Raw genomic sequence first — 24837 nt, 5'->3', positions numbered from 1 at the left:
CAAAGAAAGGAGTTAAAAATGCATAAAAAAATCAAAACAAAAGAAAAATAATATCACAGTCAAAAGGATAATGAACATATCTATAAGCCTCTCAAAAGGAAGATGATGGCAAACAAATAAAAAAGCTATATAGGTTCAAGTAAAGAAGGAAAAGGAAGAAATTAGGAGGACAACAGGAGTGCATAATGAATATTTTGCAGGAGTATCTGTGACAGGAAAAGCCATTCAAAATTTAATTTATGATAGGATGTTTTTCCCAAGTCCAATGAGTTGGAAGGATATCTCCCAGATGATGTTTAGAGTAATTCAAGTGTAATCTGCAAAACTCGACTGGTAAGCAATTGGATGGCATAAAAGCCGTACCAAGGAATGCTAACGTCAACGTAGCAACAGTAATAACTCCGTGTGGAGGTGACATTTCAGATCCAGGAGGAGGCAAGCAAAACATTGGGGAGGGAAAGTAGTAGTAGGAACCCATAATGAATGTGCTCTTCATGAATGTCAAGATTATCAAAACTGGATAGGTGTGACATTGTTTTGTGTTTCAAAAACACAGCCACAGTAAACCCAAGAAAATAGTCTGGAACAGCACATTGCCTTTTTGAGGAAATAAAGCTTGGATTATGGGTGTGCAAATTTAACAAATATGTATTCCATTGCAAAGCCTGATTCTTGAAAGCAAACCAACTGTTTACAAATAAATCACAGATATGAGTAAAGACAAGTCATTTGGGTGGTTTGAAGAATCCTGTCATTCATTTGTTCTTCAGATCTAATCAGAACTGCCATACGAGCAAGATAAACTGCTATTAGAGCAAGATGCTCATGGATTGCCTGAACACGAAGATTGCTGCTGCTTCTCCAAATGCTTAACATTGCTGTTAAAAAACATGAGAATGGCTACAAATCTACTGATGAGATAACCACATTCAAATGAGACTCTCTAATTATTTTAAAAAATATAGATGTTACGTTTCTTTGCTACTTACATTGAATGTTTACAATTTATCTTCTTTTTAAACTGGATTTTGATCTGCATACTACCCAGATTGGTTAGTGGAGCCTCTCAAAATGCAATTATGTTAATATTAAAGAAATTCTAGCAGGGGGGGTACACAGAGGGACCCTAGATCTCTGGCTACCATGTATCGTCCAGTATGTGAAACTGTGTGCTCACAACAGAAGACTGAAAGGAAGACAAACTCTGGGAGTAGTTCACCTACTCTCCGAATCCTTTTTTTCAGAATTCCCAAAGATCTACATCAAAAAGAAAATCCAAATTCATCATCTGACCACAAGATGTTTGGGAAAGAAAACAAAAGCAAGACAGAACGTAAAAAACAACAACAGCAGCAAGAACTCCCACCATTTTAAATATCTGCATAATACTGTTCATATAAACAAATATTAACTTTTATAAATACTGATTGTATAGATAGTATTTTTTTTCCTTAAAATACCCCAGACATTTTTCCTCTAACAGCTCTGTGCTATGTCTCCTCTTGATGGGAAGAAGCAGCCTAACTGGAAAACAAGTTTCTGTTTTACGTAAATCTTCAAGGCATCATATTTATATTTGAATGCAACTGTGTTGTTTTTTTTTTCCTTAAAAGCGAGTAGGTATTTTTCTCGACAACCTAACCTGATGATTAGAAAAGTCAGAGGTGGGAGGTCTATATTCAGTCATTTGTTCTCTCTGATTTATAGAGCTGGCAACTTCTACCTCCCACATAATTGTCCCAAGAATTAGGCTCACTTTCTAGCACAAAGTTCCTGACAAATTCCGACTTCACACCATTTGTTGCTTTTCCTAACAAACAAGGAATAGTTTAAGTCAAATACAATTTGAGCTGCATTTTTATAGCAAGCCATCTGCATCTTCTGGCAGAATTATGTAATAAATTATAGGCAGAACTACGCTTTCTGTGAACTACAAAAAAATTACAGCAAGTAACAGCAGCACATTTTGCTAAAAGATAAAGTTTCTGTGAACATCATGGTAAAAGATAGGCAAACATTCCTTTGGCTTTCCTGCCAGCAGTATTAATGAAATTTCAGCTAGTGTGGCAGACCTAGTAAAAACCAGTGAGAGAAAAATTTGTTTTCCTGCATTTCAATTTGTTTTTATCCAGCTCATTCAGTAGAAATGTAGCAAAAAAATAAAATAAACCTGAATAAATAAGGCAGAAGCTGCATTCATTGAGGTCCCAGGAGACACCAACTTTAGTTAAATTTTCTTTAAGAAAATATATTCATGGTAGTAGTCTTCCCAGCCCCAGGCAAAAACTTTCCTGATTTTAAAATGCTTAACTCCAGTGAGCAAGATAAAGGTGGTGCAGCGAATTTATCTCCTGTAAGTATAAATTTGAATGAGACTTGAAACAATGATCTTATTTCTGAGCAAGTCCCCACCATGAAGAGACTCTTCAGGAAATCCACATAGAGAAAGGTATTTCTTTGGTAACTCTTGACTTCCTGATACCTTTTTTTCAGTCTCTTTTATACCCTCTTTCTTTCAGCTCTTTTTCATACAATCAGTTATTCCTGCATCCAACCTATTTTTTTTTTTTTAATTATTTCAACTGCTGCTTTTCTTTTAAGGTGTTTAATTTCTCCTGGTACTGCATGTGACTTTTTTTGACCACAGTCTATTCATATTTGCATTTTTTCCAAAATACTCATGTCCTTATATAGGAGGATTAAAATGAGAGACAAGGGGTTGTAGGTTTTTTGTTTGTTTTTTTTTTTGGGGGGGTCTGGTTTTTAATAACCTTATGTTTTGAAGGCCCTCACCGATAAATTTCGAACATTATACCTTAATTTCAAGTTAAATTTCAATTCCAAGCTTCCTGCTTTTACATTTTTCTCCAAGTGCGACCATACATCCAATTCCTTGCCCACCAAGTGGTCCATCTATAGAATTCAGGTCTCTCCAATTTAGGGAGAAGGATGTCACGCCAGACAGTGTCAAAGTGACTTTGCACAAGTCCAGGTAGATGACATCAGTTGCACTTCGCTTATCCACCAACACTGTAACCCTGTCACAGAAGGCCACCAGATTTGTCAGGCACGATCTGCCCTTAGTGAAGCCATGTTGTCTGTCACTTATCACTTCCATATTTTCCATATGCCATAGCATTGTTTCCAGGAATATCTGCTCCATGACCTTGCCAGGCACATAGTTCAGACTGACTGGCCTGTAGTTCCCCAGGTCTTCCCCCCCCCCCCCCCCCCTTTATAGAAATGGGGGGTTATGTTCCCCTTTTTCCAGTCAGTGGGAACTTCACTGGACTGCCAGAACCTCTCAAATATAGTGGCTTAGCAATTTCATCCGCTAGTTCCCTCAGGACCTTTGGATGCATCTCATCCCATGGATTGGAACACCTTCAGGTTCCTCGGATGGTCGCAAACCTGACCTTCTCTTACAGTGGGCACTTCTTCATTCTTCCCGTCCCTGCCTTTCGATTCTCTAAATTGGGTGGTATGGCTAAAGCCATACCTAGGAACTACCTTTCCTTCCCCCCCAAACCCCAGTCATCTCCCTCTGCTCTCCATCCCCACCTCTCCAGCACCTGGTTTTCTTGGAAAGAGAAGGAAGCTGTGTTTTTTTTTCTCTGACTTCTCAGCATAGACAACACATGGCTCAAAACTGTGAGGCAATCTGCTCTGAGTCTGGATGTATTCTCAGCTCTAACTCAATAAAATGCTTCATATGAAGTTTCTATGGATGCAATTCTTTAGGGACAGCACAGAGAAAGAGACCTGGTTCATTTCACCTACAGCCAATGCAAGCCTAGTTCAATCAGTTTGAATGGATTTTCTTTTGTACAACAGAAGAGGAGAAATAATTTACATCTTCCTTTGCACACCCATATGTGGCTGATTGTAATCCAGTCTCCTTTGCAATTCTTTGAGCTATGTATGTATAAGGAAGCACGAAATAGAAGGATTTGTTCCCCCCCGGACAAATTAAATCAATTCCCCTATCATGCACTAGTGCTAATGCACTGCCATCTAGTGTGGAAAATCAATATAACAAAAACAAAGCAAAGAAAAAAGGTTCAGCAACATGGTAGATGAAATGCTATCAGCTTCTATCAAATGTTTTGAACCTATATAAAACATTCCATTCATAATATTAGTTACTCTTCTTTAAAAATATATATATAAATCCTGCCTTTTATAGAAAACTGCTTGACTTGACAGACTGCAATGGCTTCCATTAGATTGTACTGTGTCAGGGCAGACAGGTTCATCAGAGCTCTTCATCCCTGTAGCCTCATTTGAAGTGACTTTTGTAAAGCTAAAAATAAAATTCTACAGTATTTAACAGCAAGAATTTTTTACTAAAAGACATTTTTCTTAATTAGCACCAACTTAATTTCAGACTTACAATTTCAAGGCTTTATTCTCTAACTCACAGTCTATGAAAAGCACTGCATCTTGATGGACTGCACAACCAGAGATCAGGGACTCTTCAGTTTTGTCTCTGCATTAGCTGAAGATCTTCTCATATCTTTCAAGAAGATTTCTCTCAATACAGCCACAAGTTTCTGTTGTTTTGCATCCTGTGCAATTATCTACAATTGCTCAATGGACACACAAAGGACCTGACCTGTTTTGCTTGGACCAACTTTTCACTGAAGTTACGTACAAATGATATAAACCAAAAGCACATAGCCCATAATTTTACAAAAACTGCAGATTTGTTATAAAGACTGATTATCATAAACGTTATCATAAATTGTTTCTTACTTCTATAACTTGCTATAACTTCTACGTTACCCCTCAGCTAATCAAGAATTTTAATTACTCAAGTAACACTGTAGTCTACCTCTTTCCCAAACTACACCATGACAGCGTTATTTAACTGGTACAGATATTCCTTATCATCCCCACCACAAGAAAATCCTGCTTCGAATTCAGGCTGAACCAATGTCTCTTAGAGGCCACATAGCTAGTTTCTGCATCTTGATTAAAATGTAGTCACTTTTTTGTCTCCAGTAATGCTGGAGAAATACTGTTAATTTGGAGGAGAGAAAAGAGAAAATGAAAATGTATTTATGTGCCAGTGAGACTATTTTCCTACCCATTGAGGGGTGAAACATCATCATCTTAAAAGAGAAATATGTGGATAGAAAATCCTGTATAAAAGTATAATTCATAAAGAAGAATTATAAAAAGCAGAATTACTTTAGCATAGTCTTCTATAGTTGATAATTCTTATTTATTTGATGTAGGATTTACCATTACATACAATGATTGTTAAAATCAATAATTGTGTTTTGATACAATTTACATATAAATATAAACTGAACTAAATGCAAAGACCGCAAGAAGCTTTCACCCAAGATGAAACTAATAGTTCTTAGTTTATGCAAAATCATTTAGGAATTCCTTTGTGTTATAAGTCACATGGTACAACAAATTATTTCAACACTAAACATTCTAATAATCACCAAGGATCAATGAGATATTTGTTTGACTATTTAAGAATGTATGAAAAAATAACAGGCATATGAGATATGGCAATAACATCCTGAAACATACTGGTGCAGCTATCTACTTCTTAAATGTTAATAAAAGGAAAAGAAGCAAAGTATCTTGCCAAGAATTTAACTCCTGTCAATAATTTTACAAGGAAAATACATCTCAAAGTACTTTATTTATATTCCTCCCAAACCACCACAATATGAGTCAGAGTACTGAGCCAGGGTATCACATCTAGCTAATACCTTTTCTTTAAACATTTATAGATAGTTAAATATAGACACAATATAAGATATATAGATTTAAGGTTATGACACATCAGATTTAAATATTTGGAAATACTGCGTTGGTAATTTGCTACTGTAGTTCCAATGGTAATATACAAATAAAGGTAGAAAGAGTACTGAAAAGAGGTCATAGCACCAACAGACACTAAGCTCCTCATTCACATGATCATGCATAAATGAAAGGCTTTTATTTTTAAAATAAAAAGCAATTATCTGCCCCTCCAGGTTTTCTTCCTCCAGGAAGAAGGGATGACAGACATAAGCAGAGTTGTGAGATCAGTTAAACTCTGGAGATGAGCCTAAAAAGTCCTGAAATGAGGAGGCCGGCCCATGCAAATCACTGAGGGGTTAAACTCCACGGCTCACTGCATCTATGACATAACACCAACTTAGGCACAGAAAGGATTTACCAAAGCCTCGTGGCTGCTCTTACTCAGGAACCCTTCCTTCCCTCTCTGCTATCATGAACAACTGGTTTATGCATAGAATTGTCCTATCCTGGACAGAAGTTAGTTCTTTGCTTATGGAAAGAAGAAAATGGAGCTCATCGTTTTGAATGTCTAGCAGTTTCTACTAGGTATACTACAGAAGATGAAATAGCAGGAGAAACCCATAATAAATTTCTTTTTTTGTCATAGACTGTACACAACCAAGACTTTTTCCTTTTGCATTAATTATTTGGATAATTAAAAACAACTTAAAAATACACACATTTAAACTCACTGTAACATGACAACATTTTCTTGGTAGCATCTTAGCATTTTATTGAAGATGCACCACAATGGAACATATGGTGGACATGAAGCTTTTAAACATCAATAAAAGGGAAAAAGTTCTAATGCATCTTCTTTTTCCTTCACAATTTGATAGATTTTCGTGGTAGTAAATCAGACAATGATAAAAAAAGACTTTCTAGCCACTGGAATACAAAATCACAAATACAACACTACAAAATCAAAACGGATATTCCCTCAGTGAGGTTTCTGACACTTCCCTATTAGGCCCTGGATAGCTTTAGAAATCCACTGTAGATCAGGCATATCTTATGAAGAAGGTACTTCAGTACTTACAGATAGATTAATATAAATCCAGGAGAACCACTAAAAAGTAATTCAGCATGGTTCATGTTTGCTTGATGATTTGTTTCTTAAGTTTTCCAAGCTACCAAAAAAATTCTGCTCAGCATATTTTCAGTTACTATGTAAACTGACTCAAGCTGTGCTGGGGAAAAATACAGAGGCTGAAGAGCTCAAGCAAAAATATGTCATACTAAAGAAACCAAACACCAATCAAAAATATAAAAATGAGGAAAATCCCAAAGAAATCCAAGGTGATCTGTCATATTTAAATTTTATAGGAGGTATCTATGTCTCAAGAATGGCAATGAAAGTGGTTAGAGATTTAAACAGTAGTGATTTACTATATTTTTTTTACATGTCTTTCTTCAAGCAAAAGTTGATCAACCACCATAGTAACATCCAATATTAATTTTGTAAAATTTGTGTAAGGTACTTTCTTATTTGTGGCCTGTTCAACATTCTACGGTTCTGAATTTAAGCCAGAAAGTCCTGTAAAAAAAAACATTTTCCTGGAGTATTTGTTTCAGTTCAGACTAGATGTAAGATACAAAAAAGTAAGTAAAATGATAACGTTAAGTTCAGGTTTTGAACCTCGTGACATTCGGAGTAACCAGAATTTAAAGCTCTCTATAATCTACTTCATTTACCTGCAGCAGTTCCAATACTAAGTTAAAACACCTAGCACAGAATCACAGGGTAATTGAGGCAATCTCTAATCCAACATTCTGCTCAAAACTCAAAGCAAAAAGAAAGGTCTGGCATCTATGAGGCCAGACCAGGTTAACAGAACTTGATGCTGTTGAGTCTTGAAAACCTCCAAGGATGCCCAACATACACAGCATCACGGCACAGCCTATTCCAACGCCTGAATGCCTTAACGCAAGAGACTTTTTCCTTCTATCAAGGAACTTGTAAGTCTATTAAGAAGCTCTAAAGCTGAGTGTTACACAGCTGCTACAAGTAATATGGAATAGTCTTAATTTACTGTGTTGTAGTCTAACACCACACACCTTCCTGTACAGAAATTATGGCAACACATTCTGAACAACCAGTAATTACCCAGTAACTTGCAATAGCTTTGCTATACAGCTACTTGATAATACAGTAAATAGCTTTTACCACTATTGCTGTTGTACAGTAGTATCGCTGTTATAAACTCATTTAATTGAGCAAAATAATGACTGAGAGGTAAACACTGATAGAATTTTTTTTTTAAAAAAAGGTGAATTTTGCTAAGAATGTCGATTTCTGTATTGCTAAACCTCCAATATAGCCACAGGATAAAGAAGAAGTCAAACAAGTACAGTTTATTGCCAGTCATGAAGGTAAGAACCACCAAGTTTTCCAAACCAGCAACATAAACTTCAGTTCTTCTATTCCTACTGTTTGACTGGTACTCAAAGTGCAGATGGAAATTCTTCCTGAAGTTTTCTGAATTTTCTGAAAATACATTCAAGACCATATGCATTGATTTGGAGCTCAATTTTAGACTCATGCTATTCTAAAATGTGATTAATTATATGGTTCATTAAAAAGGATATCTGTTTTTGCTAGTAGCCTCACTATTGATTAAAAGAAGATAACTGTTTCCAAACAGATGTATTAAAGATTAAAAAAGTGCATCTTCTCAAACTTCAGAGTATTTTTCGTGTTTTCAGAAAATGCAGCTAAGCAACCCCCCAAGCTCCTTTAAACATTTCATGCATCTTAAGTGTGACAACATAGATAGGCTTGCATGCAGTCACTTTGTCAATACTAATTAAAAATCAAGCACTTTTACATAAGTCTGAAAAGCAATTTTTTTTTCCTAGGTGTTTTGTTTCCAGGTTACCTATTGCTTATAACACAAGCTTTTTTTTCCTACTCCGTATTTTGTACCTAAATGTAAAGAATATTTGGATCAACCTTAGTAAATCAAAGATTACTATTAAATTTACACCATTTCAGCAGCACCATTGAAGAAACTCAAGTAACGTGCTTCGTCACTGAATAAACCTTTGCTAGGTATAACTCTTGCCTTCCTGGTGTCTTTGACCAGAAACCCTTGCTTTTCATGTATAATAATAACTCAAGGAGTTATTTCTCATGTATTTTGTGTCATAAGAAGTTCATGAAATTGCATGGAGGAAGGAGGAAAACAAAAAAAAGCCATGAATCACTGCCCCGGGATTTCAAGGCTCTGAAGCAATCCCGTGATGGTGGCCTGCCACAAGTCCTTGGAGGACACAGCTCTTGGCTTCTCTGCTTGTAGTCCCAGAAAGCAGGCAATCACAAATTCCTTCCACCCGCTGCTGCCAGGCCTGGTTTTAAGGACCCTGGCCACCAACGTGGGACTCCTGCACAGGCCAGGATCCCATATCAGGCCCAGGACCCCCAGCAAGGCCACAGCAAGGACAGGCTCCAGCTCCCCAGAGCCCAGCCCTGGGTCCCAGGCCTACAGCCCTGCTCAGCCCACCTAGCCAAAGACACCGAGAGGCCCCCACATATTTTTGGCAGCACTGACCCACATCCAGCTCGCCCCTAGTATGTCACAAAAAACTAAAGCCTCTGAATAGACCCAAACATGTACTTGCACAGACCACGCAGGCTTTATTCATCACCTCCACAGCAAGAGGATTTAGGAATAAAGCACTGCCAGAGCTCAGCCACCAGGGATGTGATTAGACAGGCAGCATTTACCCTAATCTCTTCTACAGCAAGTGCCTTCTTCTTCCTGTAATTAAATGTGATCACAGATGCAGTTATTTAGGGGCATAATTTCACCAATTTAGACACCAAACTACTTCCATTGCAGGTGGAAAATACAAGTAATGAAAGGGTGCAAGCGAAAATGTGAGTGTTGTTATGACTGGAGGCCAGGCTGATGGCTAATGATTATATGAATATATATAATCTTGGCAGGTTATGGGATAAAACAAAAATTCAATCAGTACTCAAAATGTCACATACTAAATAACCCATAAATTTCTGAAAAGTTTGTATCTTTTATCTTATGGAGTTACAGCGTTATTCTAAAGCTTACAGATATTGTTAGCTTTTATTCTCAATTTTTGGAGGGGGGGATGATAGCTTAAGGATATACATTTTGTCTATCTTTGTCTGTAACATTTAGAAATGCTATATTCATTTATTATATCCCCAGAGACAAACTGACAGCATGAAAAGATTTCATGTGAAAAAAGAAGATGGTCAGAAAGTGATGTTTGAGTCATGACAAAACAAACACGTAGCAGCTATGTGTACCTTTCTAAGGAACTGCTAACATAGAAAATTAAACTCTACAGGTATTAGGAAAGTAAAAATTGCAAGCGGGATTACAAATTAGTGTTCATAGTTATATTCCTTTCACATTTTTTGTTATTGTTTTAATATGATAAGGCATATGCACATACACAGATACTGACAGTTCCTGCTCTCAAGAAGTGGTTCTGAGAATGGATGCCACTGAAAAAGGAAGGTGAGGGGTTTAACGCCAAAAATTTGGATACAAGAGGACAGATCCAACCTTACTTAAACAACCATCCCATTCTATCTTGCATCACATATAGCTGAATTTTTTTGATATTTTTTTCCTGAAGTCCAAGTAGCTTCAGTAATATTGATCACACTCTTACAAGATTGCATGCAGTTATTTTTAGAAGGATGAAATGAGTGATATTTTTATTCCTAAACACTGGAAAGAGACAAAAATAGGTGAAAAGGCAAGAGTAACCATGCCTCTACTTTGTTTCAGATCAACTAAAAAGCCACAGTAGGCATTAACAGAAATAGTAACAGCTGTCTGCAAACAACAATACTGAGAAGTTACTGGGTATAAATGGGTGACTTAAGAAAAAGGGAAAGAAACTGTCTTTATTAAGAAAGACTAGCAGAAAATGTTGTTTAGCTTTAATGCGTAGACAATACAGTGGAGAAAGACAACCCTGATAAATTTTCCAGACTTACTTTATCTGCCTTCTAACACTTTTGTAGTTTGTTTTTATATTATTTAGTATTCATGAATTCCAATGAGAACAAAAGAACCTTGGATTAAAGACCACAAGCATTACAGAATACTTCTACTTACACATAATAGATATTTATCATTACTCTGAAAGTTTTGCTGGTATGGTGGTTTTAGTGGAGATTTGATTAGTAGGCAGGAAAAAAAAAACAAAACCAAAAACATCTTGTTATAATAAACTGTTTTTAAGTTATGAAAACATATTGAAAAGAACTATATCATAGCTTTTTATTTATTTCTATAATGGGTATATATGCAATTCTGGACCTCTTTAAGATCAGTCATCCTTAAAATATATTTCACTACATACAAATATTGGCACCACCCCTTTTTTATTATACTTACAAAGGGTCAAATAATGCATATACTTCACAGACTCTCCAAGTTACATTCATGCTCTAGTTCAGCTATTACGGAACACAGTTAGGAAGGAATAAGTAGATTTCTCTTTTGCATTTTGATATTAGAAATACTGTGAATCTAAACTTTCAAAATCTGTAGCTGAGCTAATGTTTTTTCACTGAAACTAGATATATTTGGAAAACAAAACCAAACTTGCATGTCCTGTCAATAAGGCATAATAGTTTAAATACATGGTCCAGTGCATACCACTACCAAACTTTCATCTTGATGTGACTTGTATCCAGCCTAGTCAGAGCAGGGTAAGAAAATTACATGCAAGCTTTAGATTCTCAGTTCTGGAGCAAGTGGTGGAATTGAGGCAATTAGCTGAACAGAAAGATGAAGGAAAAATGCAAAGCACGGGGGAAGGAGAGAAAATGACAAATAGAAAAAAAGATGAGCAAGTCTGAGATGAGAAGCAAGTATGGAAATAAGCAGCAAACAGACAAAGGTGGAAAATGTTTAATAAACATCCTCTGGATATACTTACGTCAAACAGAAACTGAAAATCAGCCCTAGAGACTCTTACATCTCTCCAGGACAGGGGGAAATTAAAAAAAAAAAAGAATTCTACTTTTACTAGGTGACATAGTACCCACTGAGCCCACTTATGGTTGTTTTTTCATATACAGCTTGTCATCACCAAGTAGGTAAATGAAATCAAGACAAGGAAAAGTGAACTGATCTTCCAAAAGAAAATTCTTCCTCTTAATAAGTTCGTTTATTCTGGGAAATTGCTTATTTGTGCAAAAGGATAAGAATACCTTGTGTTTGAGCATTTAAAATCGTACTGCATATGTCCACTTTAATTCTTTTGTACCTTAAACTGCGACCATCAGATAGGATAGACATGGGTATTTCATTAGTAATCTGAATAAAGAAAGGAGCTTGCTAACTCTGCTGGGGAAAAACTTTTGAATCACGAACAATGTTGCCAGATTATATACCTCTGAGTATCATTAACCATGTGTGTATACATGATACACATACCTATGCATATAGACATGCTTGCATTAGAATTTAGACATGAATTTCTTCTTATTATTTAACAAATTTAAAAAGCTTCACAGATATCCAAGAGCTATACAAAATATTTACTGGTTAAAAGCCTCTGGAATGATAGCACACTTTAATACCTTCCATAGAATACACTTACATAGTTATAAACCTTGAAAGAACCTACCAACATCCATGTTCAACAATGTATATACACAACAATTTCACTATTATCCTAAGTTGCAGAAGTCTGTTTACAACAAAATGTGACAAGAGTCCCTGAGCACCAACTCCTCTCTCTCTGGGAGTATTTGTTAATACCACTAAAGAGTAAATCCCAGTAAGGATGAAGAAGAAAAGATACAAAACACATCTGAAGGTTTTAACAAATAAATAAAATATACTGCCTGATTTCATTTCTGAATTACATCTTTGTGCTAATGCAAAGAGAACATCTCTACATATTATGTACAGTAAAACTGAACGCATGCTAAATAAAGAGCTGGAATATTTAATTTCATTAATAAAAAATAATGACGGTGTTGATTTCTCTTTAGTTTTTCATCCCTCTCTTTCTCCCCCAAAGAAAACATGCAGCATATCTACTTCTATGCATTAGTTACTCTTGCTGCATGTACTTGCACTTTGGATTGAGTTGTTTGTCTCTGGACTGTTATTCACAGTGTTGTAAAAGTGTTGTCGAATCCCCTTCAAAAGGAATTTCTATTACTTTTTTATTCTATAATCCATTATGGTTTTCCTTATTCGCTAAGTGCATATCATTGAAACAGAAAAGAAGTCGGGCACAGTGTACACAAGCACTACAAAGCAAACCTGACAAGCACACACAGCCCAGAGGCAGCAGAAGCCGCCTGGAGGCGGAGGCAATCCCCCGAGGCAGTGGCTCCTGTCTCTGCGCCTCCTTTGCTCAGAGCCCCTGCAACAGAGTTCAGGAATATGAGAACAATGAGAAAGCGAACAACAGAATTTTGACCAGGAGAAATGGCGATGAATGAATCACTGAGAGCAGTCCTCCCACTGCTTATGGCCTGGCTGGCACGCATAGGGTAAAGAATGGGTAAATACGTTGCTCCCAACCTTGGAAAGACAAGATAGAAGTCATACCATAAATATGAAATAATACTTGCTTAAACATTTTTAAACCATTGTATTCATCTCTTCGCTAAAAATGGGAAACATTCATTGACACCACTGTGATATTTACATGTGTGGTGAAGTCCTGAAAATATTTAGAGATGTGATTACATAAGCGGAGTGGCACCTTGCAGCTAGATGCACCCTTTCATTTAAATGTCTTCTGAACCTAAACTATCAAAACGTAACAAAGTTTTGTTACCACATTCTGATAAAACGCAACCAAAATTGAATGGTTGCATTCAATTCTTTTACAAGTGCCATGAAAATTATAAATCATCACTGCTTGCCTCCTGCTAGGATTTTGTGTACTGGAAACAATTATGACACTAAATAATTACTCATGTAATTTGAATTTCACTTTGATGTAAAAGACTAGTGCAAGACTATTTGGTGCTTCGGTCCCAGTGAAGGTTTATCTCTCAGCTGTGAATGGGGCTTGAGTGTGAGTTTCACACACTGTTTGTATGATTAATCCCATTTAGGTTAAAAAAAAATTTAAAAAACACTGAACAATCCTTAATATATATGAGACAAAAGCTAAATATGCAAAGGTCATTACTGATTTAAAAATAAAAAAATAAAAGTAATGCAAAATATTTAAAGAGACGTAGTTAAACTCTACTGAGAATGATAATTTCATTTCAGACCTAGCACTTTTTTCTCCTAACATTTAGTTAATATATGAACTTTAATTAGAATATAAATTACCTCTTCTCAAAAAGAACATGCAGTTTTATCATGCTAGAGTGAACAACCTCCCCAGGAAATCCATCATGAAGCATTTGATTTGCTAAAGAAAAATGAAGTTTTGCCAGGTAATTTTTTAAAGGATTTTCCATTGGACTTGTGGCTCAATTTAAGAGCCATGATTTGAGAGTGCCATTACTATTCCTGCCACTTTAAGTAAGAAAAGTCTAGCAATGAGAAATGAAATAGTCATCCTCAGATACAAAAATATCAATATCTGCTTGCCAAGTTAAGATGTTATCTGGTATAGTGACTCCAGCTTTCCTCAACAATTAAATCAAGCCAAACAACCTCCAACCAAATAATCAGCCTGTAGTGTGGAAAAACCCTGTAAATATGACCTTGGTCAACTCAACTGTGTAATAGACTTCTTACATGACTCTGGCAGTAGAGTAATCCAAAAGTAGAGATAGAAAATGAGATGGAAGACCAGAGCAGGGCCATGTTATTCACTTCTGCAGAGACACCCAGGATGTGCCTAGCTGCTGAGAGAACAGAGCAATGCGGGCTGGGGACTGTACCAGGCACCACGCTGGTCCTGGTCACCCCACAGGAGTGAAATGGATGCATACCACCTTCCATACTTTCCTTCTTTGTCCTAGATACCTGCCTCAACAAAGACCTCACCCTTAAGCTGATAACACACCAAAATGTGACTGATTATTTCTGGATGGTTTGTTCAGATCATGCTGATGTTCAGCTGGGCCACAAAGAGTGCCCTTCTTAGGCTTAGGTTAGTGGAAACCACTTCAGTCTTCCCTCACGCCCGTAGCATTTCATCTTTGAGAGCTGGCTGACAGGCTTTTCATTTCTGAGGAAATATGTTTAAATGCAGAACTGTGGCAGAAAGAGGATAACGTGAGTATTGTTGAGCTCCCTCTTTGTGCAGCGCTCAGTGAATTTTTGCACACCACACAAATTCTCATCACAGCATAATGAATTCCGTATTTGCTGCAAAGGAGAAAAGCAGCAGGGAAATTACCAGCCATATCACACTGTGAAAGCAAATACGTTTCAAAATATGTTTTATTAGCAGTAATGTTTTAATTTTAAATCATGATGTTGGAGCAGTATACTATGAAAAACTTTTGTACACAAGTTCTGCGTTTGAACAGTAGATAACTAGAAATTCATGTTGACAATAAAGAAAAAAATAAGATATGATTTGCTCATTCCACTGTCAAAATGTAAACATTTCCCTGCAACCACTGTCATAAATCCTTGAAAATACATGAAGTGATCTGACACCAAGAAGCAGTTTTCCTGCAAAATATTAGAGAACCAGCAAAGTCAGCTTCTCCAACATTGTAACGTCGTTCCCAACCAATGCATAAGAAGTATAAGTCTGGAATAGTTATCAAAACTAGTCTATTTCCATTTCCAAATACCAGAAATAATAGCTGCTTGTATCAAGGAATCTGTTACTCATCTAGTAGTAATCCTAGTATATAATACCAGGACAGATGTTTCCTCTGACAATCCCCAATTTTACTTTTAAGATACTGTGCAACAGTTCCAACCCTCAGTTCCAAACGTTAAAGCGGTTATACAGTACTTAAAAATTTAACTTTATTTTAATAAGAGCAGAATGTAGATATAATGATTAAAGCTCAATCACAAATCATTGTATTGAGTCTTGCATACTTCTATTTGAATTTAAGAAAATCAAAAGGTTCCCGGTATCATTTTTAGTGCAGTGTCTTTACACACTAGCTGTAGAGAAACTCTGGTTTTCATTATCTATTGAAAAGCAGAATTTGTTCTAATTCCTTTTTAATTTCATATCTTAAAAAAAAAATCAGTCCCTGAAATTGAGTCTGTAGATTGAAATGATGACTGAAATTAGAATATCAATTTCAGTACTCTGGATTATTTCACTATGTCAAATGGTGGCATAAGGAAGATATTCTCATAATAGTAATTTATGACTGTATGCTTTGATTCATCCTTTTAAGTTCAGGGACATACATTTTGGAAGATGTCAAGATAAAGCATACTATTATTTATATATTTTTAAACAATATTAGAGTTAACTGGACTAATAAGCAGAATATCCTGAAGTTGTATGTCAATTCTCCGAAGTCACAGGACAACTTACAAAGTCACTAAGTTCTAAAAAGCGTCACGCAATAGTCCTACCAGGACCAACATTCCTAGATTCTGATACTGTCAGAAATCTAAAGCCTTCCTACATCACACTGCATCATAGCAGGGAGACGTGATGGATTAAATACACCAACAATTTCCACTCAAATCTTTGAGACTCTGATTCAGGCTCAGAAAAAATAGCCCACCTTCACATTCCACAGAGAAGCAATATCCTTATTTTACTTTTGGTTTAGTCTCCTTTCTCTTCCAAGCCTAGCAAGTTCCAGGTATTCATTCCATACATAAAAAGGGAGGTTAAAAAAAGTATCAAAGACACACTCCATGTAGCAAAAACACTACCAAATAGTGATGGATGAAGAGCAGCTTGGCATTGCCACAGAAACCACCCACAAGATGGATCTCCTGACACTGTTTCCTCAGAGCAGTTTAGGGTTACCTGCCAACACACCGCCCCCTAGCTATCCCAGTGGGATGTTGAACTCGATTTGACATTTACAGAACAATTAACATCTCAAGCTATTTTACCTATGTTTTTTCTCCATGTTTCAATCATCACCTCCTGTTTTCTTCTCCTCTGTATTACAAAGATATAAACAATGAGGTGGTGGTGTGGTCTTTTGTTTACTTGCTTGTTTTTGAGGTGGGAGTGGTTTTCTTTTTTTTCCATTGTTTCCAATAGATTATTCCACTACTGATTATGAAATTATTAACATTTGTTTATGACAATTTCCAGAGACACCAGTGTAATCTCTGCGTACTATGACCGAGCGGAAAATAAGTGCCGTAAATTCATGCAAACGTCACCTGTTATGAATAAAAATAAAAGACACGGAAACAAAATGTCACGTGAAACAGGGATATTGAAACAGAATACGACAGTTTTTTCATGAAATATTACTGTCTTCTTCTTACAGTATGCATGTCAATTCAGAGTGGATAGCTTCCAGCTGAGCATGATGCTGTCAACACCCATAAGTCAGATTGTGTAGCAGATGTTAAATGTAAAATCCATTAAGACCAATTAGATTCTACAGAAGAAAAAAATATAGTAATAGCATGCACAGGCAATTCTACATTACACAATAGCACCAAGAGATACAGTGAACCACAAAAGAAAGGCAAAAGCTTAAAAATGTAAATTACACAAAATCCTTACAAAGAGACCTGCTAACAGGGTTTGCTAAGTTGTCTGCAGCCATGTGAAGTATGGTCTCCTTGCTTCTGGTCTCCCATCTCCATCTAGATGGAACTTCTGTGAGGGCTATCTCCTATGCACACTGACAGGTAATTAACTAAAACAGTGGTCCACATGATGGCCTGAAACTAACGCAGCAAAAGAGCTTGAGCCTCTTTCCCAAACTGCAGATGCGTTTCATACTGTGTTAACAGAATCAAATCACTCTCCCATGGGTTAAGGTCTGTAAGCTTCAATAGCCCTAGTTAGTCTTCAGGCTCTGAGCAAGTATAGCTCAGAGCTGAGCTACTGGGGAGAAAAAAAAAGGAAAAGTGATGCACTCTAGTAGAGCCCTTTCAATACCACATTAAAAGCTACCAATTTTATCGGCCATTAGGAGACAGAGTTTGTAATAGATACATGGAACTGATCTGTTGAGCACTTTCCAGAACTGAGCCATCAATACGTAGAAATTGTGGAGACAAATGAAGCAGTCACTGCATAGGTGATAGTTTGCACACCACTGAAGGCAAGTAATTATTTTTTTTAAAAAAAAAAAATTATGCACACTAAGGAAGCCTGTCTCTCTACGCTTCAGGACATGTTGCCAAAGTCTAAAGCATCATCTCAAACAATCCCTGGTTCTTGAGTCAGACTTGAATCAAATAATCCATCCATGGATACTAAGCAATCTAAAAACTAACTAAATTATGTTTAGTACCCAAAGTGAATTTCATCTGTCACAACATTTCAGAAAGTGGAAATTATTTTCTTAAAAAGTGAGATGGGTCTTTTCAATTCAAAATACAGAAGATAGAGATACACTAGAAACAGACCTGAAATTCATTTCCCAAAGCAGAGATTAAAGGCCACCTTTGGCCTTCAAATGTTCCTTAGTAGCTTGGGAAGAAACTCATTCAGCTTGTCCTGATCTAAGGAAATGGCTAGAATGTGTATATCCTCATGTATTTTTCCACACTTTCAGAATTGTCCACAAGTCCTCGGGAGAAACAGCTGGAGAGAAAACTGTGTGGCTGCTATGGAATTACAAACCAATAACTAATATAGCTGCTGGTCACAGGTGTTCATGATGTGTACAAAGCTGTCTTTATGTGAGTGAATAAACAAATACGGTCCTGGCAAATGGTCTTGGAGAGACCACAGCCAGTAACCTTGACCAGTCTTCTCCCCCCAGTATACAGCAGCAGGGCAGGCTTTCAAGGTTTGCTGTCCCTTCAATGGATTCTTATGCAGGAGTCAGAAGCTACAGAAAGCACCCAATCCATCCAGAGCCCTCCATTATAAAGCACTGTTTTATCAGAGACTCCGTCAACTGGACATTTAGTCAGTTAAAAAGAAAAATAATCCCTAAGGCATTACTTCAGACATTGTGCTCTGCCTGTTTCTCTTCCCATTTGGATGTTGTTTTTCTTTTTTGTTTGTTTATTTTTTAAGTTATCTCAACATTGTTACATTTTGAAAGAGTCTATCATATAATCATACAGAAATCTATAAAGTTACATTAAGCAAAGGTTGCCAAACTAGGCTACAAAAATTAAAACGTGTTCCCCTTCTTTTAAGCCTACTTTAGCTCAGCCATTGTTTGCACCCAGGATTAGGGAAAAATAATAACATTAGGCAAAAACTGAAGTTTTCATTTACCAAATTAAGTAATTAACTACCTGTTTTACTTGTTATAACATGGTAAGCTGGAAGCCAAAAAAGAAATCGTGGTGTACAACATCCAATTCATCCCTGGCATGATTCCACATAAATCAGTGGCATTACACCGGGGATTAATTTGGAATGCTGATCTGAATTAGAGCACTGTTCTATACAGCAACCTCATCATAACACACACACAAAAGAATCCAAAACATTGTAAGCATCACAAATGCACACAAATAATTAGGCACATAAAAAAAAAAACCTATGTCTGAGCCAACAGAACAGGCTATTTCATAGTCTTGATAGTAACAATAAGGAATTTCTACTATTTTGAAAATTAGTACGTCCCTTTTCTTCAGAAAGGAAAATTAATTAATGCATATTTTACATGATTAAGTCCACCCAGGAGAAAGTAAAGCTCCTCTAACAACTCAGTTTTCACATCTCCTAATCAGATATGATCAACTTGATGGGTTACATAATGAATCTTCAAAAGCTGTTTTAACATAGTTTTGAAGACTGAAGAACTGAAGTTTGTTCACCAAAGGGTGGTCACCACCTATATAACATAGAGCAACGTGAACTATTGAATGACTTTCTCCTCCCAATAGGAAGCCATTCACATCTCCCTCTATTAAATCCTGTGCACAGATCTGGTTTTGCATACAGAACAGGTTGCTTCTGTTTAGCCCCACTCCTGGTGGGGTTTGGGGTTGTGTATCTCACCCAGGGGCAGATGGATGCTCAACAAGAGCGCTTCTCCTGCCCTCAGGCAGCAGGAGACCACACAAAGGCAGAAGGAACAAGGTAGGGGATGGAGAACAGCAGGGCTCTCTTAACTCCCCAAACACAGCAGTAAGGTTTAAGGCTAACCTCTGCCGCCTTTCAGAGACAGATCTCTGCCAAGGGCTGGTGTTTTCCATCCAGCTGCTATTTCAGCAGTCCAAACCCCTGCCCTACAGAGGGCTGAGTACTTCGTAAGACAGAAACCCAGCATTCTCCATCACTTGATTCCCCTATTTGCGAGTGACCCGCAACCTTTAAGGCTACGCAGAGCCAACAAGCAGAGTTACTTAAGAGCTGTGTACACACCACGGAGTTTTTGTGTATACATTTGGGTTTTTTCCTCCCTTGGAGCCAGGCTCCTTCTTGCTCCCCCGGGACATGGCTCTGCCCTTGCTGCCCTCATCGGGAGCACGCCCGCTGCCAGCAGCGTGCTTACTCCGCAGCTAACAAGAGCTGAAGGCAACGTAGTAATGAAATATTAAAAACCCTTCCTCTCTCCCTGCTCCAGCGGCGCAGTCCCCGCACCATGGAGCGGCGCAGCCAGCACTGGGACCCGCCGCGATGCCCCGCGGGGAGACCCCGACACTGGGCAGGGGGGCTGCTCCTCCCCAGAGCACATTCGCCTCCAAAAGGTGCGAACAGCCCCGATTTCTCCAACTGGGTCTTTGGGGGGGGGGGGGGGAGAACCGCTCCGGTCTGGGCTCCGGAGACATCAGGCAGCCCCGGGCTCCCCCCTGGACAAAGTACTGTGGCAGTGACAATGCTTAAAGAGGGGTCGCAGCCCCATTTTTCGCCCAGTTACACGTTGCTGCGGGACAGCACGACGTTTTTAGGGTATTTTTTTAGGGGGCGGGGGGGGCAGCAAGGTGCTTTTGTTTTTTATTCAGGGGAGCGGGGAGGCAGATTTAAGCGGCCGCCGGACGCCGCCGCGCACCCCCCCGGGGGCAGCACTTACTGAAGAAGATGTACTCGGTGTAGCTGCTCCAGATCTTGTCGTCCCTGTACTGGTTGATGAAGGCGGCGGTGCCGGTGGAGTTGCAAGCCACCATGTGGAAGCCCGCCTCGGAGAGCCGGTCGAAGGCTTGCTCCAGGTAGGTGAACTTGAGGTAGAAGCGGGAGGTGTACTTCTCGGGGGGGCGGTCGGGGTCGCGGCTCTCGTTGAGGGTCTCGCCGAAGACCTCCTTGGCCAGGGCGATCCTGCCGCACACCATGATGCGGGCGACGCGGCGGAACTTGGCATCCGCCTGGTTGTCCCGCACCGTGGTGTAGGAGCCGCGGTAGCCCACGGTGAGGAAGCCCGAGCGCTTGTCCAGCGCCGCCCGCTGCAGCCGGTCGCTGCTGCCCTGCGAGTTGCTGTCCTCCAGGTCGCTCTGGCAGCCCTCGTCGTTGAGCGAGCTCTGCTTGGTGACCTTGGGCGACAGCAGCTTCACCAGGTCGCCCAGCTGGAAGTACTCGGCCTCCCGCAGGAGCCGCTCCTTCTCGGGGAAGTGCTCGGGCAGCGCCAGCTGCTTGTCCCGCAGGTAATCCAGCACGTACCTGAAGAGGAAGCCGTCGCGGTCGATGAAGAAGCGCGCCCGGCTGTCCCTGGGCAGCTGGCGGGCCGCCGCCGGGCCGCCCCGGCAGGGCGAGAACATGGTGGCCAGCGTGCTGTCCGGGACGCTGAGCAGCGTGGAGTGCCTCGTCACGTACACCTGGCCCCCCACGTTCAGCTCCACCACCTCGGGGAACGGCGAGCCCGACGGCCCCGACACCATGTCGCTGATGGGCAGGATGCTGCCGCCCGCCTCCTTCAAAGCCATGGCTGCGAGCGGGCGGGCGGGCGGCCGCGAAGGAGGGTCTCCCTCCTAAAAAAGGCGGCCTCCCTCCTTCCCTCCCTGCCTGCCTCCCTCCCTCCACCCACCCCACCCCTCCTCCTTCCCCGCCGCGCCCGGAAGCGCCTGGACGGAGCCGCCGCTCTCCGGCTCCGCCGCGGGGCGCGGCGCCGGCCCTCACCTGCCCCGCGGCGCCCCCTCGCCGCCCCGCCGCCGGGACGACCCTGCCCGGCCCGACCCTGCCCGGCCCAGCACGGCTCGGCCCGGCCCCGCCTCGCCCCGCCCGGCCCCGGGGGGTCCGCAGCAGCCCTGGCCCCGCGGCCGAGCAGCCCCCGGAGCCGGCTGGCACTTGGCGAAGCGCTGCCGCGCTGCCAAGCACGGCCCAGGGGAGAGCCAAGCCCCTTGCCCGGCTCCTCCCCTTCGCCTCGGCTGCCGGGTGGCTTTTTTGGTTCGCTTCGGATTATTTTTATTTATTTATTTGTTCCCCCCGCTTAAAAACCTCTCAGGCTCCCCCCCCCTTCTGTCTCCCTTACGCTGCCGCGCCGCTCGGCGCTTACAGAGTTTCACAGCCAGAATGACGGTGGTCCGTCCAAAAGTAGCATCCAGCAGGGTGCATATGACAACATATTTCACCGTATAATCAGCACGCCTTCACCGCGAGGGAAGGGGAGGAATTTAATTGAGGGCATCAAAGAAACGGGTGTTCAGCCGTGCCGGTGGTATGGCTCTGACAGGCCACGTTGGGACGCAAACGCTGCATGCATCGCCGGGGTCTTGATTTTCAGAGCGCTGTGGCAGAAGCTCAACGCGATCTCTCACTTCGCAACGGAATTGGGGTGATTCAGAGCAGAAAAGAAAGTCAGCTGCCACCGGGATCCAGATGCCAAACACAGATTTTGTCTTGGAACACATCACCATCTGGATTGTTGGCTGTGTAACAACTAAATTTGTACTCTATTTAAAGAGTAGATTTTTTTAATTTTTATTTATTTGTTCTTAGCCGGAGCCACAGCTCACCTGCATCCAGATTTCTGATGCATGTACTTTCAGTCTGTGCTGCTGGAACGTACTAGAGTGCAGACTTGTGCCCATGTATTGGAAGAAAGACGTGCAATTGCTCTTGCCAGTAGAAACTGAGGCCTAAAACTGACAGGATTTCTCAGACTCCTAGTGCCAGATCTAAGTGTGACTCCGCTCTGCTGGGTACTTCATGGCAACACTTTAATTTTTTATGATCCCTTACAAGTTAAGTATTCAAGCCTTAATTATGCCATATAGACACAGTAGCCCAGCACATTCATAAGTTAAATAACGATCACACTTCAGTCTTCAGAAGACATCCATTCACAGGTAGATACTGTTGCAGTCTGTTACCTCCTCACTAGAAGGTGCTGGTGAAGAAGAGGAAGTTTCCTTCAGCAGTCACCAGAAGCTCAGTCATGTTCCTCAACCTATTTAGAAAGAACTTCTTTAAATGCACTAGCACAGATATTTCTACAGCACTTCATCCCACCTGTCTTAGGTACCTCTTTCGAGGTGGAATGAATCAGTCTATGGTGCTACCATCTCCCTCCATTTGCTGTCGACAATCCTTATATATAATGTTTAGAGAGCACTCCTAACTTTCACATGGCTAATGTTAGGGGAGGTGCATCCCACCTATCCGTTGGGTGGAGAATGTTGGAAAGACAGAGAGAAGACTTCTAGAAAACTAGGTTATGTTATGCTTCAAACTTAAAAATTACTTGGGTCTGAAAGGGCTTGTTATAAAGAATAAACATACAGAAAAGATACCATTAGTGCCTCTTCTTGACCACACGCTGAAACTGATGAATAGTTTTGAAAACAGGGATGACTGTAAGAAACTAAGCCACATTCTCTCTCTTTGGTTATTTGTTTGAAATGCTCTTGAAGGTCAGAAAAAATATTCAAACTGCTAGACAAGAAGAAAGCAGGGCATCATTGTTTATTGACCATTTTGTCACATATTTCTTTAGGTGCAAATCCTTAAGGCATGAGAGAAGACAGTTTCCTTGTCTTATTCTTGCCTTCAGGGTTTCTCCTTGAGAATTCAGTTGAAACATTTCTTCTAATTTCTAAGAGGACAGATTCCATACCTGCCCTCTTCTGTGTAGTATGGAATAATAATTTGTCCATGTCTAAGACAACTTGTGCCCGAGCACTGTATGGCTGTGATGTTGCAGCATCACACCAATGAATGGCACTGAGCTGCTACCATACCTAATGCAGTGCCATTAGCAAGGAAACAATTGCTTGTCTTTCTCATCTCCAGAAACACATAGCTACAGTAGAACTGTGTTAAACTTTCTCTCTACTGAGTTGTGTTTGTAAGGACGTAATCTAAGGATATGCAACTTGACAAATGTTAGAGTGAGATCATTTACCACGTAAGATTGCCCAAGTTTGGCAGGTTGCATAGGAGTCATGCATAAAACAAATGTTAACATATTACTCAGGGAAAGTAGAAATTTCTTCTCAAGATTATCGGGGGGGGTGGGGAGGGGAAGGAAAAATTAGTCCTTCATTCTTCCAGGCTGAGCATTCCAGGCTGAACAGCCATTGTCTGAAGCACGGGAAAAATGACCATACTGAATGCTTGCAGTCGCTTCTGCATTAAGCTCCTGTATGCTTCCAATTGTTTGGTCAGCTTATGGTTTCCTCTGTGAATAAGTACATTCTATGCCCAACAATGCATATGTCTGGGTCAATGACCAAACCTCATATAAATTTCAGAGGTAGTTTTACATGAGAATGGGGCAGAGAGAACATATTTGTGCTCTATAGGATAAGAAGCCTCTTCTTGCTTACATAGTATGTCCCAACAATGTCCTGCAGTGCCATGTGGGTGAAGCCTGAGGCCAGTTCAACAGAAACAAGTAAATGCGCAAGTACATAAGTAAATTTCCTTATGCTTCAAATGGGTGGTGGAGTTTGATTCCTAAAGTAGAGCGGGAAAAAAAGATGCAGGTGAAATCAGGAAAGTGATTTCAGGGAGCATTTTAAGATAGGGCGGAAGACCTCATGTAGGCAGTAATTTCTGTCTGAGATTCGCCAGCCCTGGCCTTAGGTAGGCACACTGGTGCAAGCAACAGACAGCCACAACAGC

At 40.0% G+C, this 24837-nt stretch overlaps 1 protein-coding gene across 7 annotated transcripts in view; it reads right to left on the bottom strand.

Annotated features, from left to right (window-relative positions):
* Positions 1 to 21805, bottom strand: part of KCTD8 (potassium channel tetramerization domain containing 8) — an 89347-nt gene extending 67542 nt beyond the window's left edge. For 4 of the 7 annotated variants that reach the window (XR_014584520.1, XR_014584521.1, XM_083836417.1 and 1 more), the window contains exon 1: positions 20855 to 21805. Coding sequence is in view for 4 of the 7 variants with exons in the window: in XM_083836417.1 (XP_083692543.1) it covers positions 20855 to 21698 (844 nt within the window). In the remaining 3 variants the exon portion in view is untranslated. Of the gene's footprint in view, positions 1 to 3265; positions 19673 to 20854 lie in introns of those variants that run through there. The other 3 variants (XR_014584522.1, XM_083836419.1, XM_083836416.1) reach the window with 3 other exon arrangements.
* Positions 21806 to 24837: the final 3032 nt, after the last annotated feature.

Source organism: Anser anser (genome assembly GCF_964211835.1).
Source record: "Anser anser genome assembly, chromosome: 4".
Lineage (NCBI taxonomy): Eukaryota > Metazoa > Chordata > Aves > Anseriformes > Anatidae > Anser > Anser anser.
The sequence above is the reverse complement of the archived record's forward strand: the minus strand, read 5'-3'. Positions and strand labels throughout refer to the sequence as shown.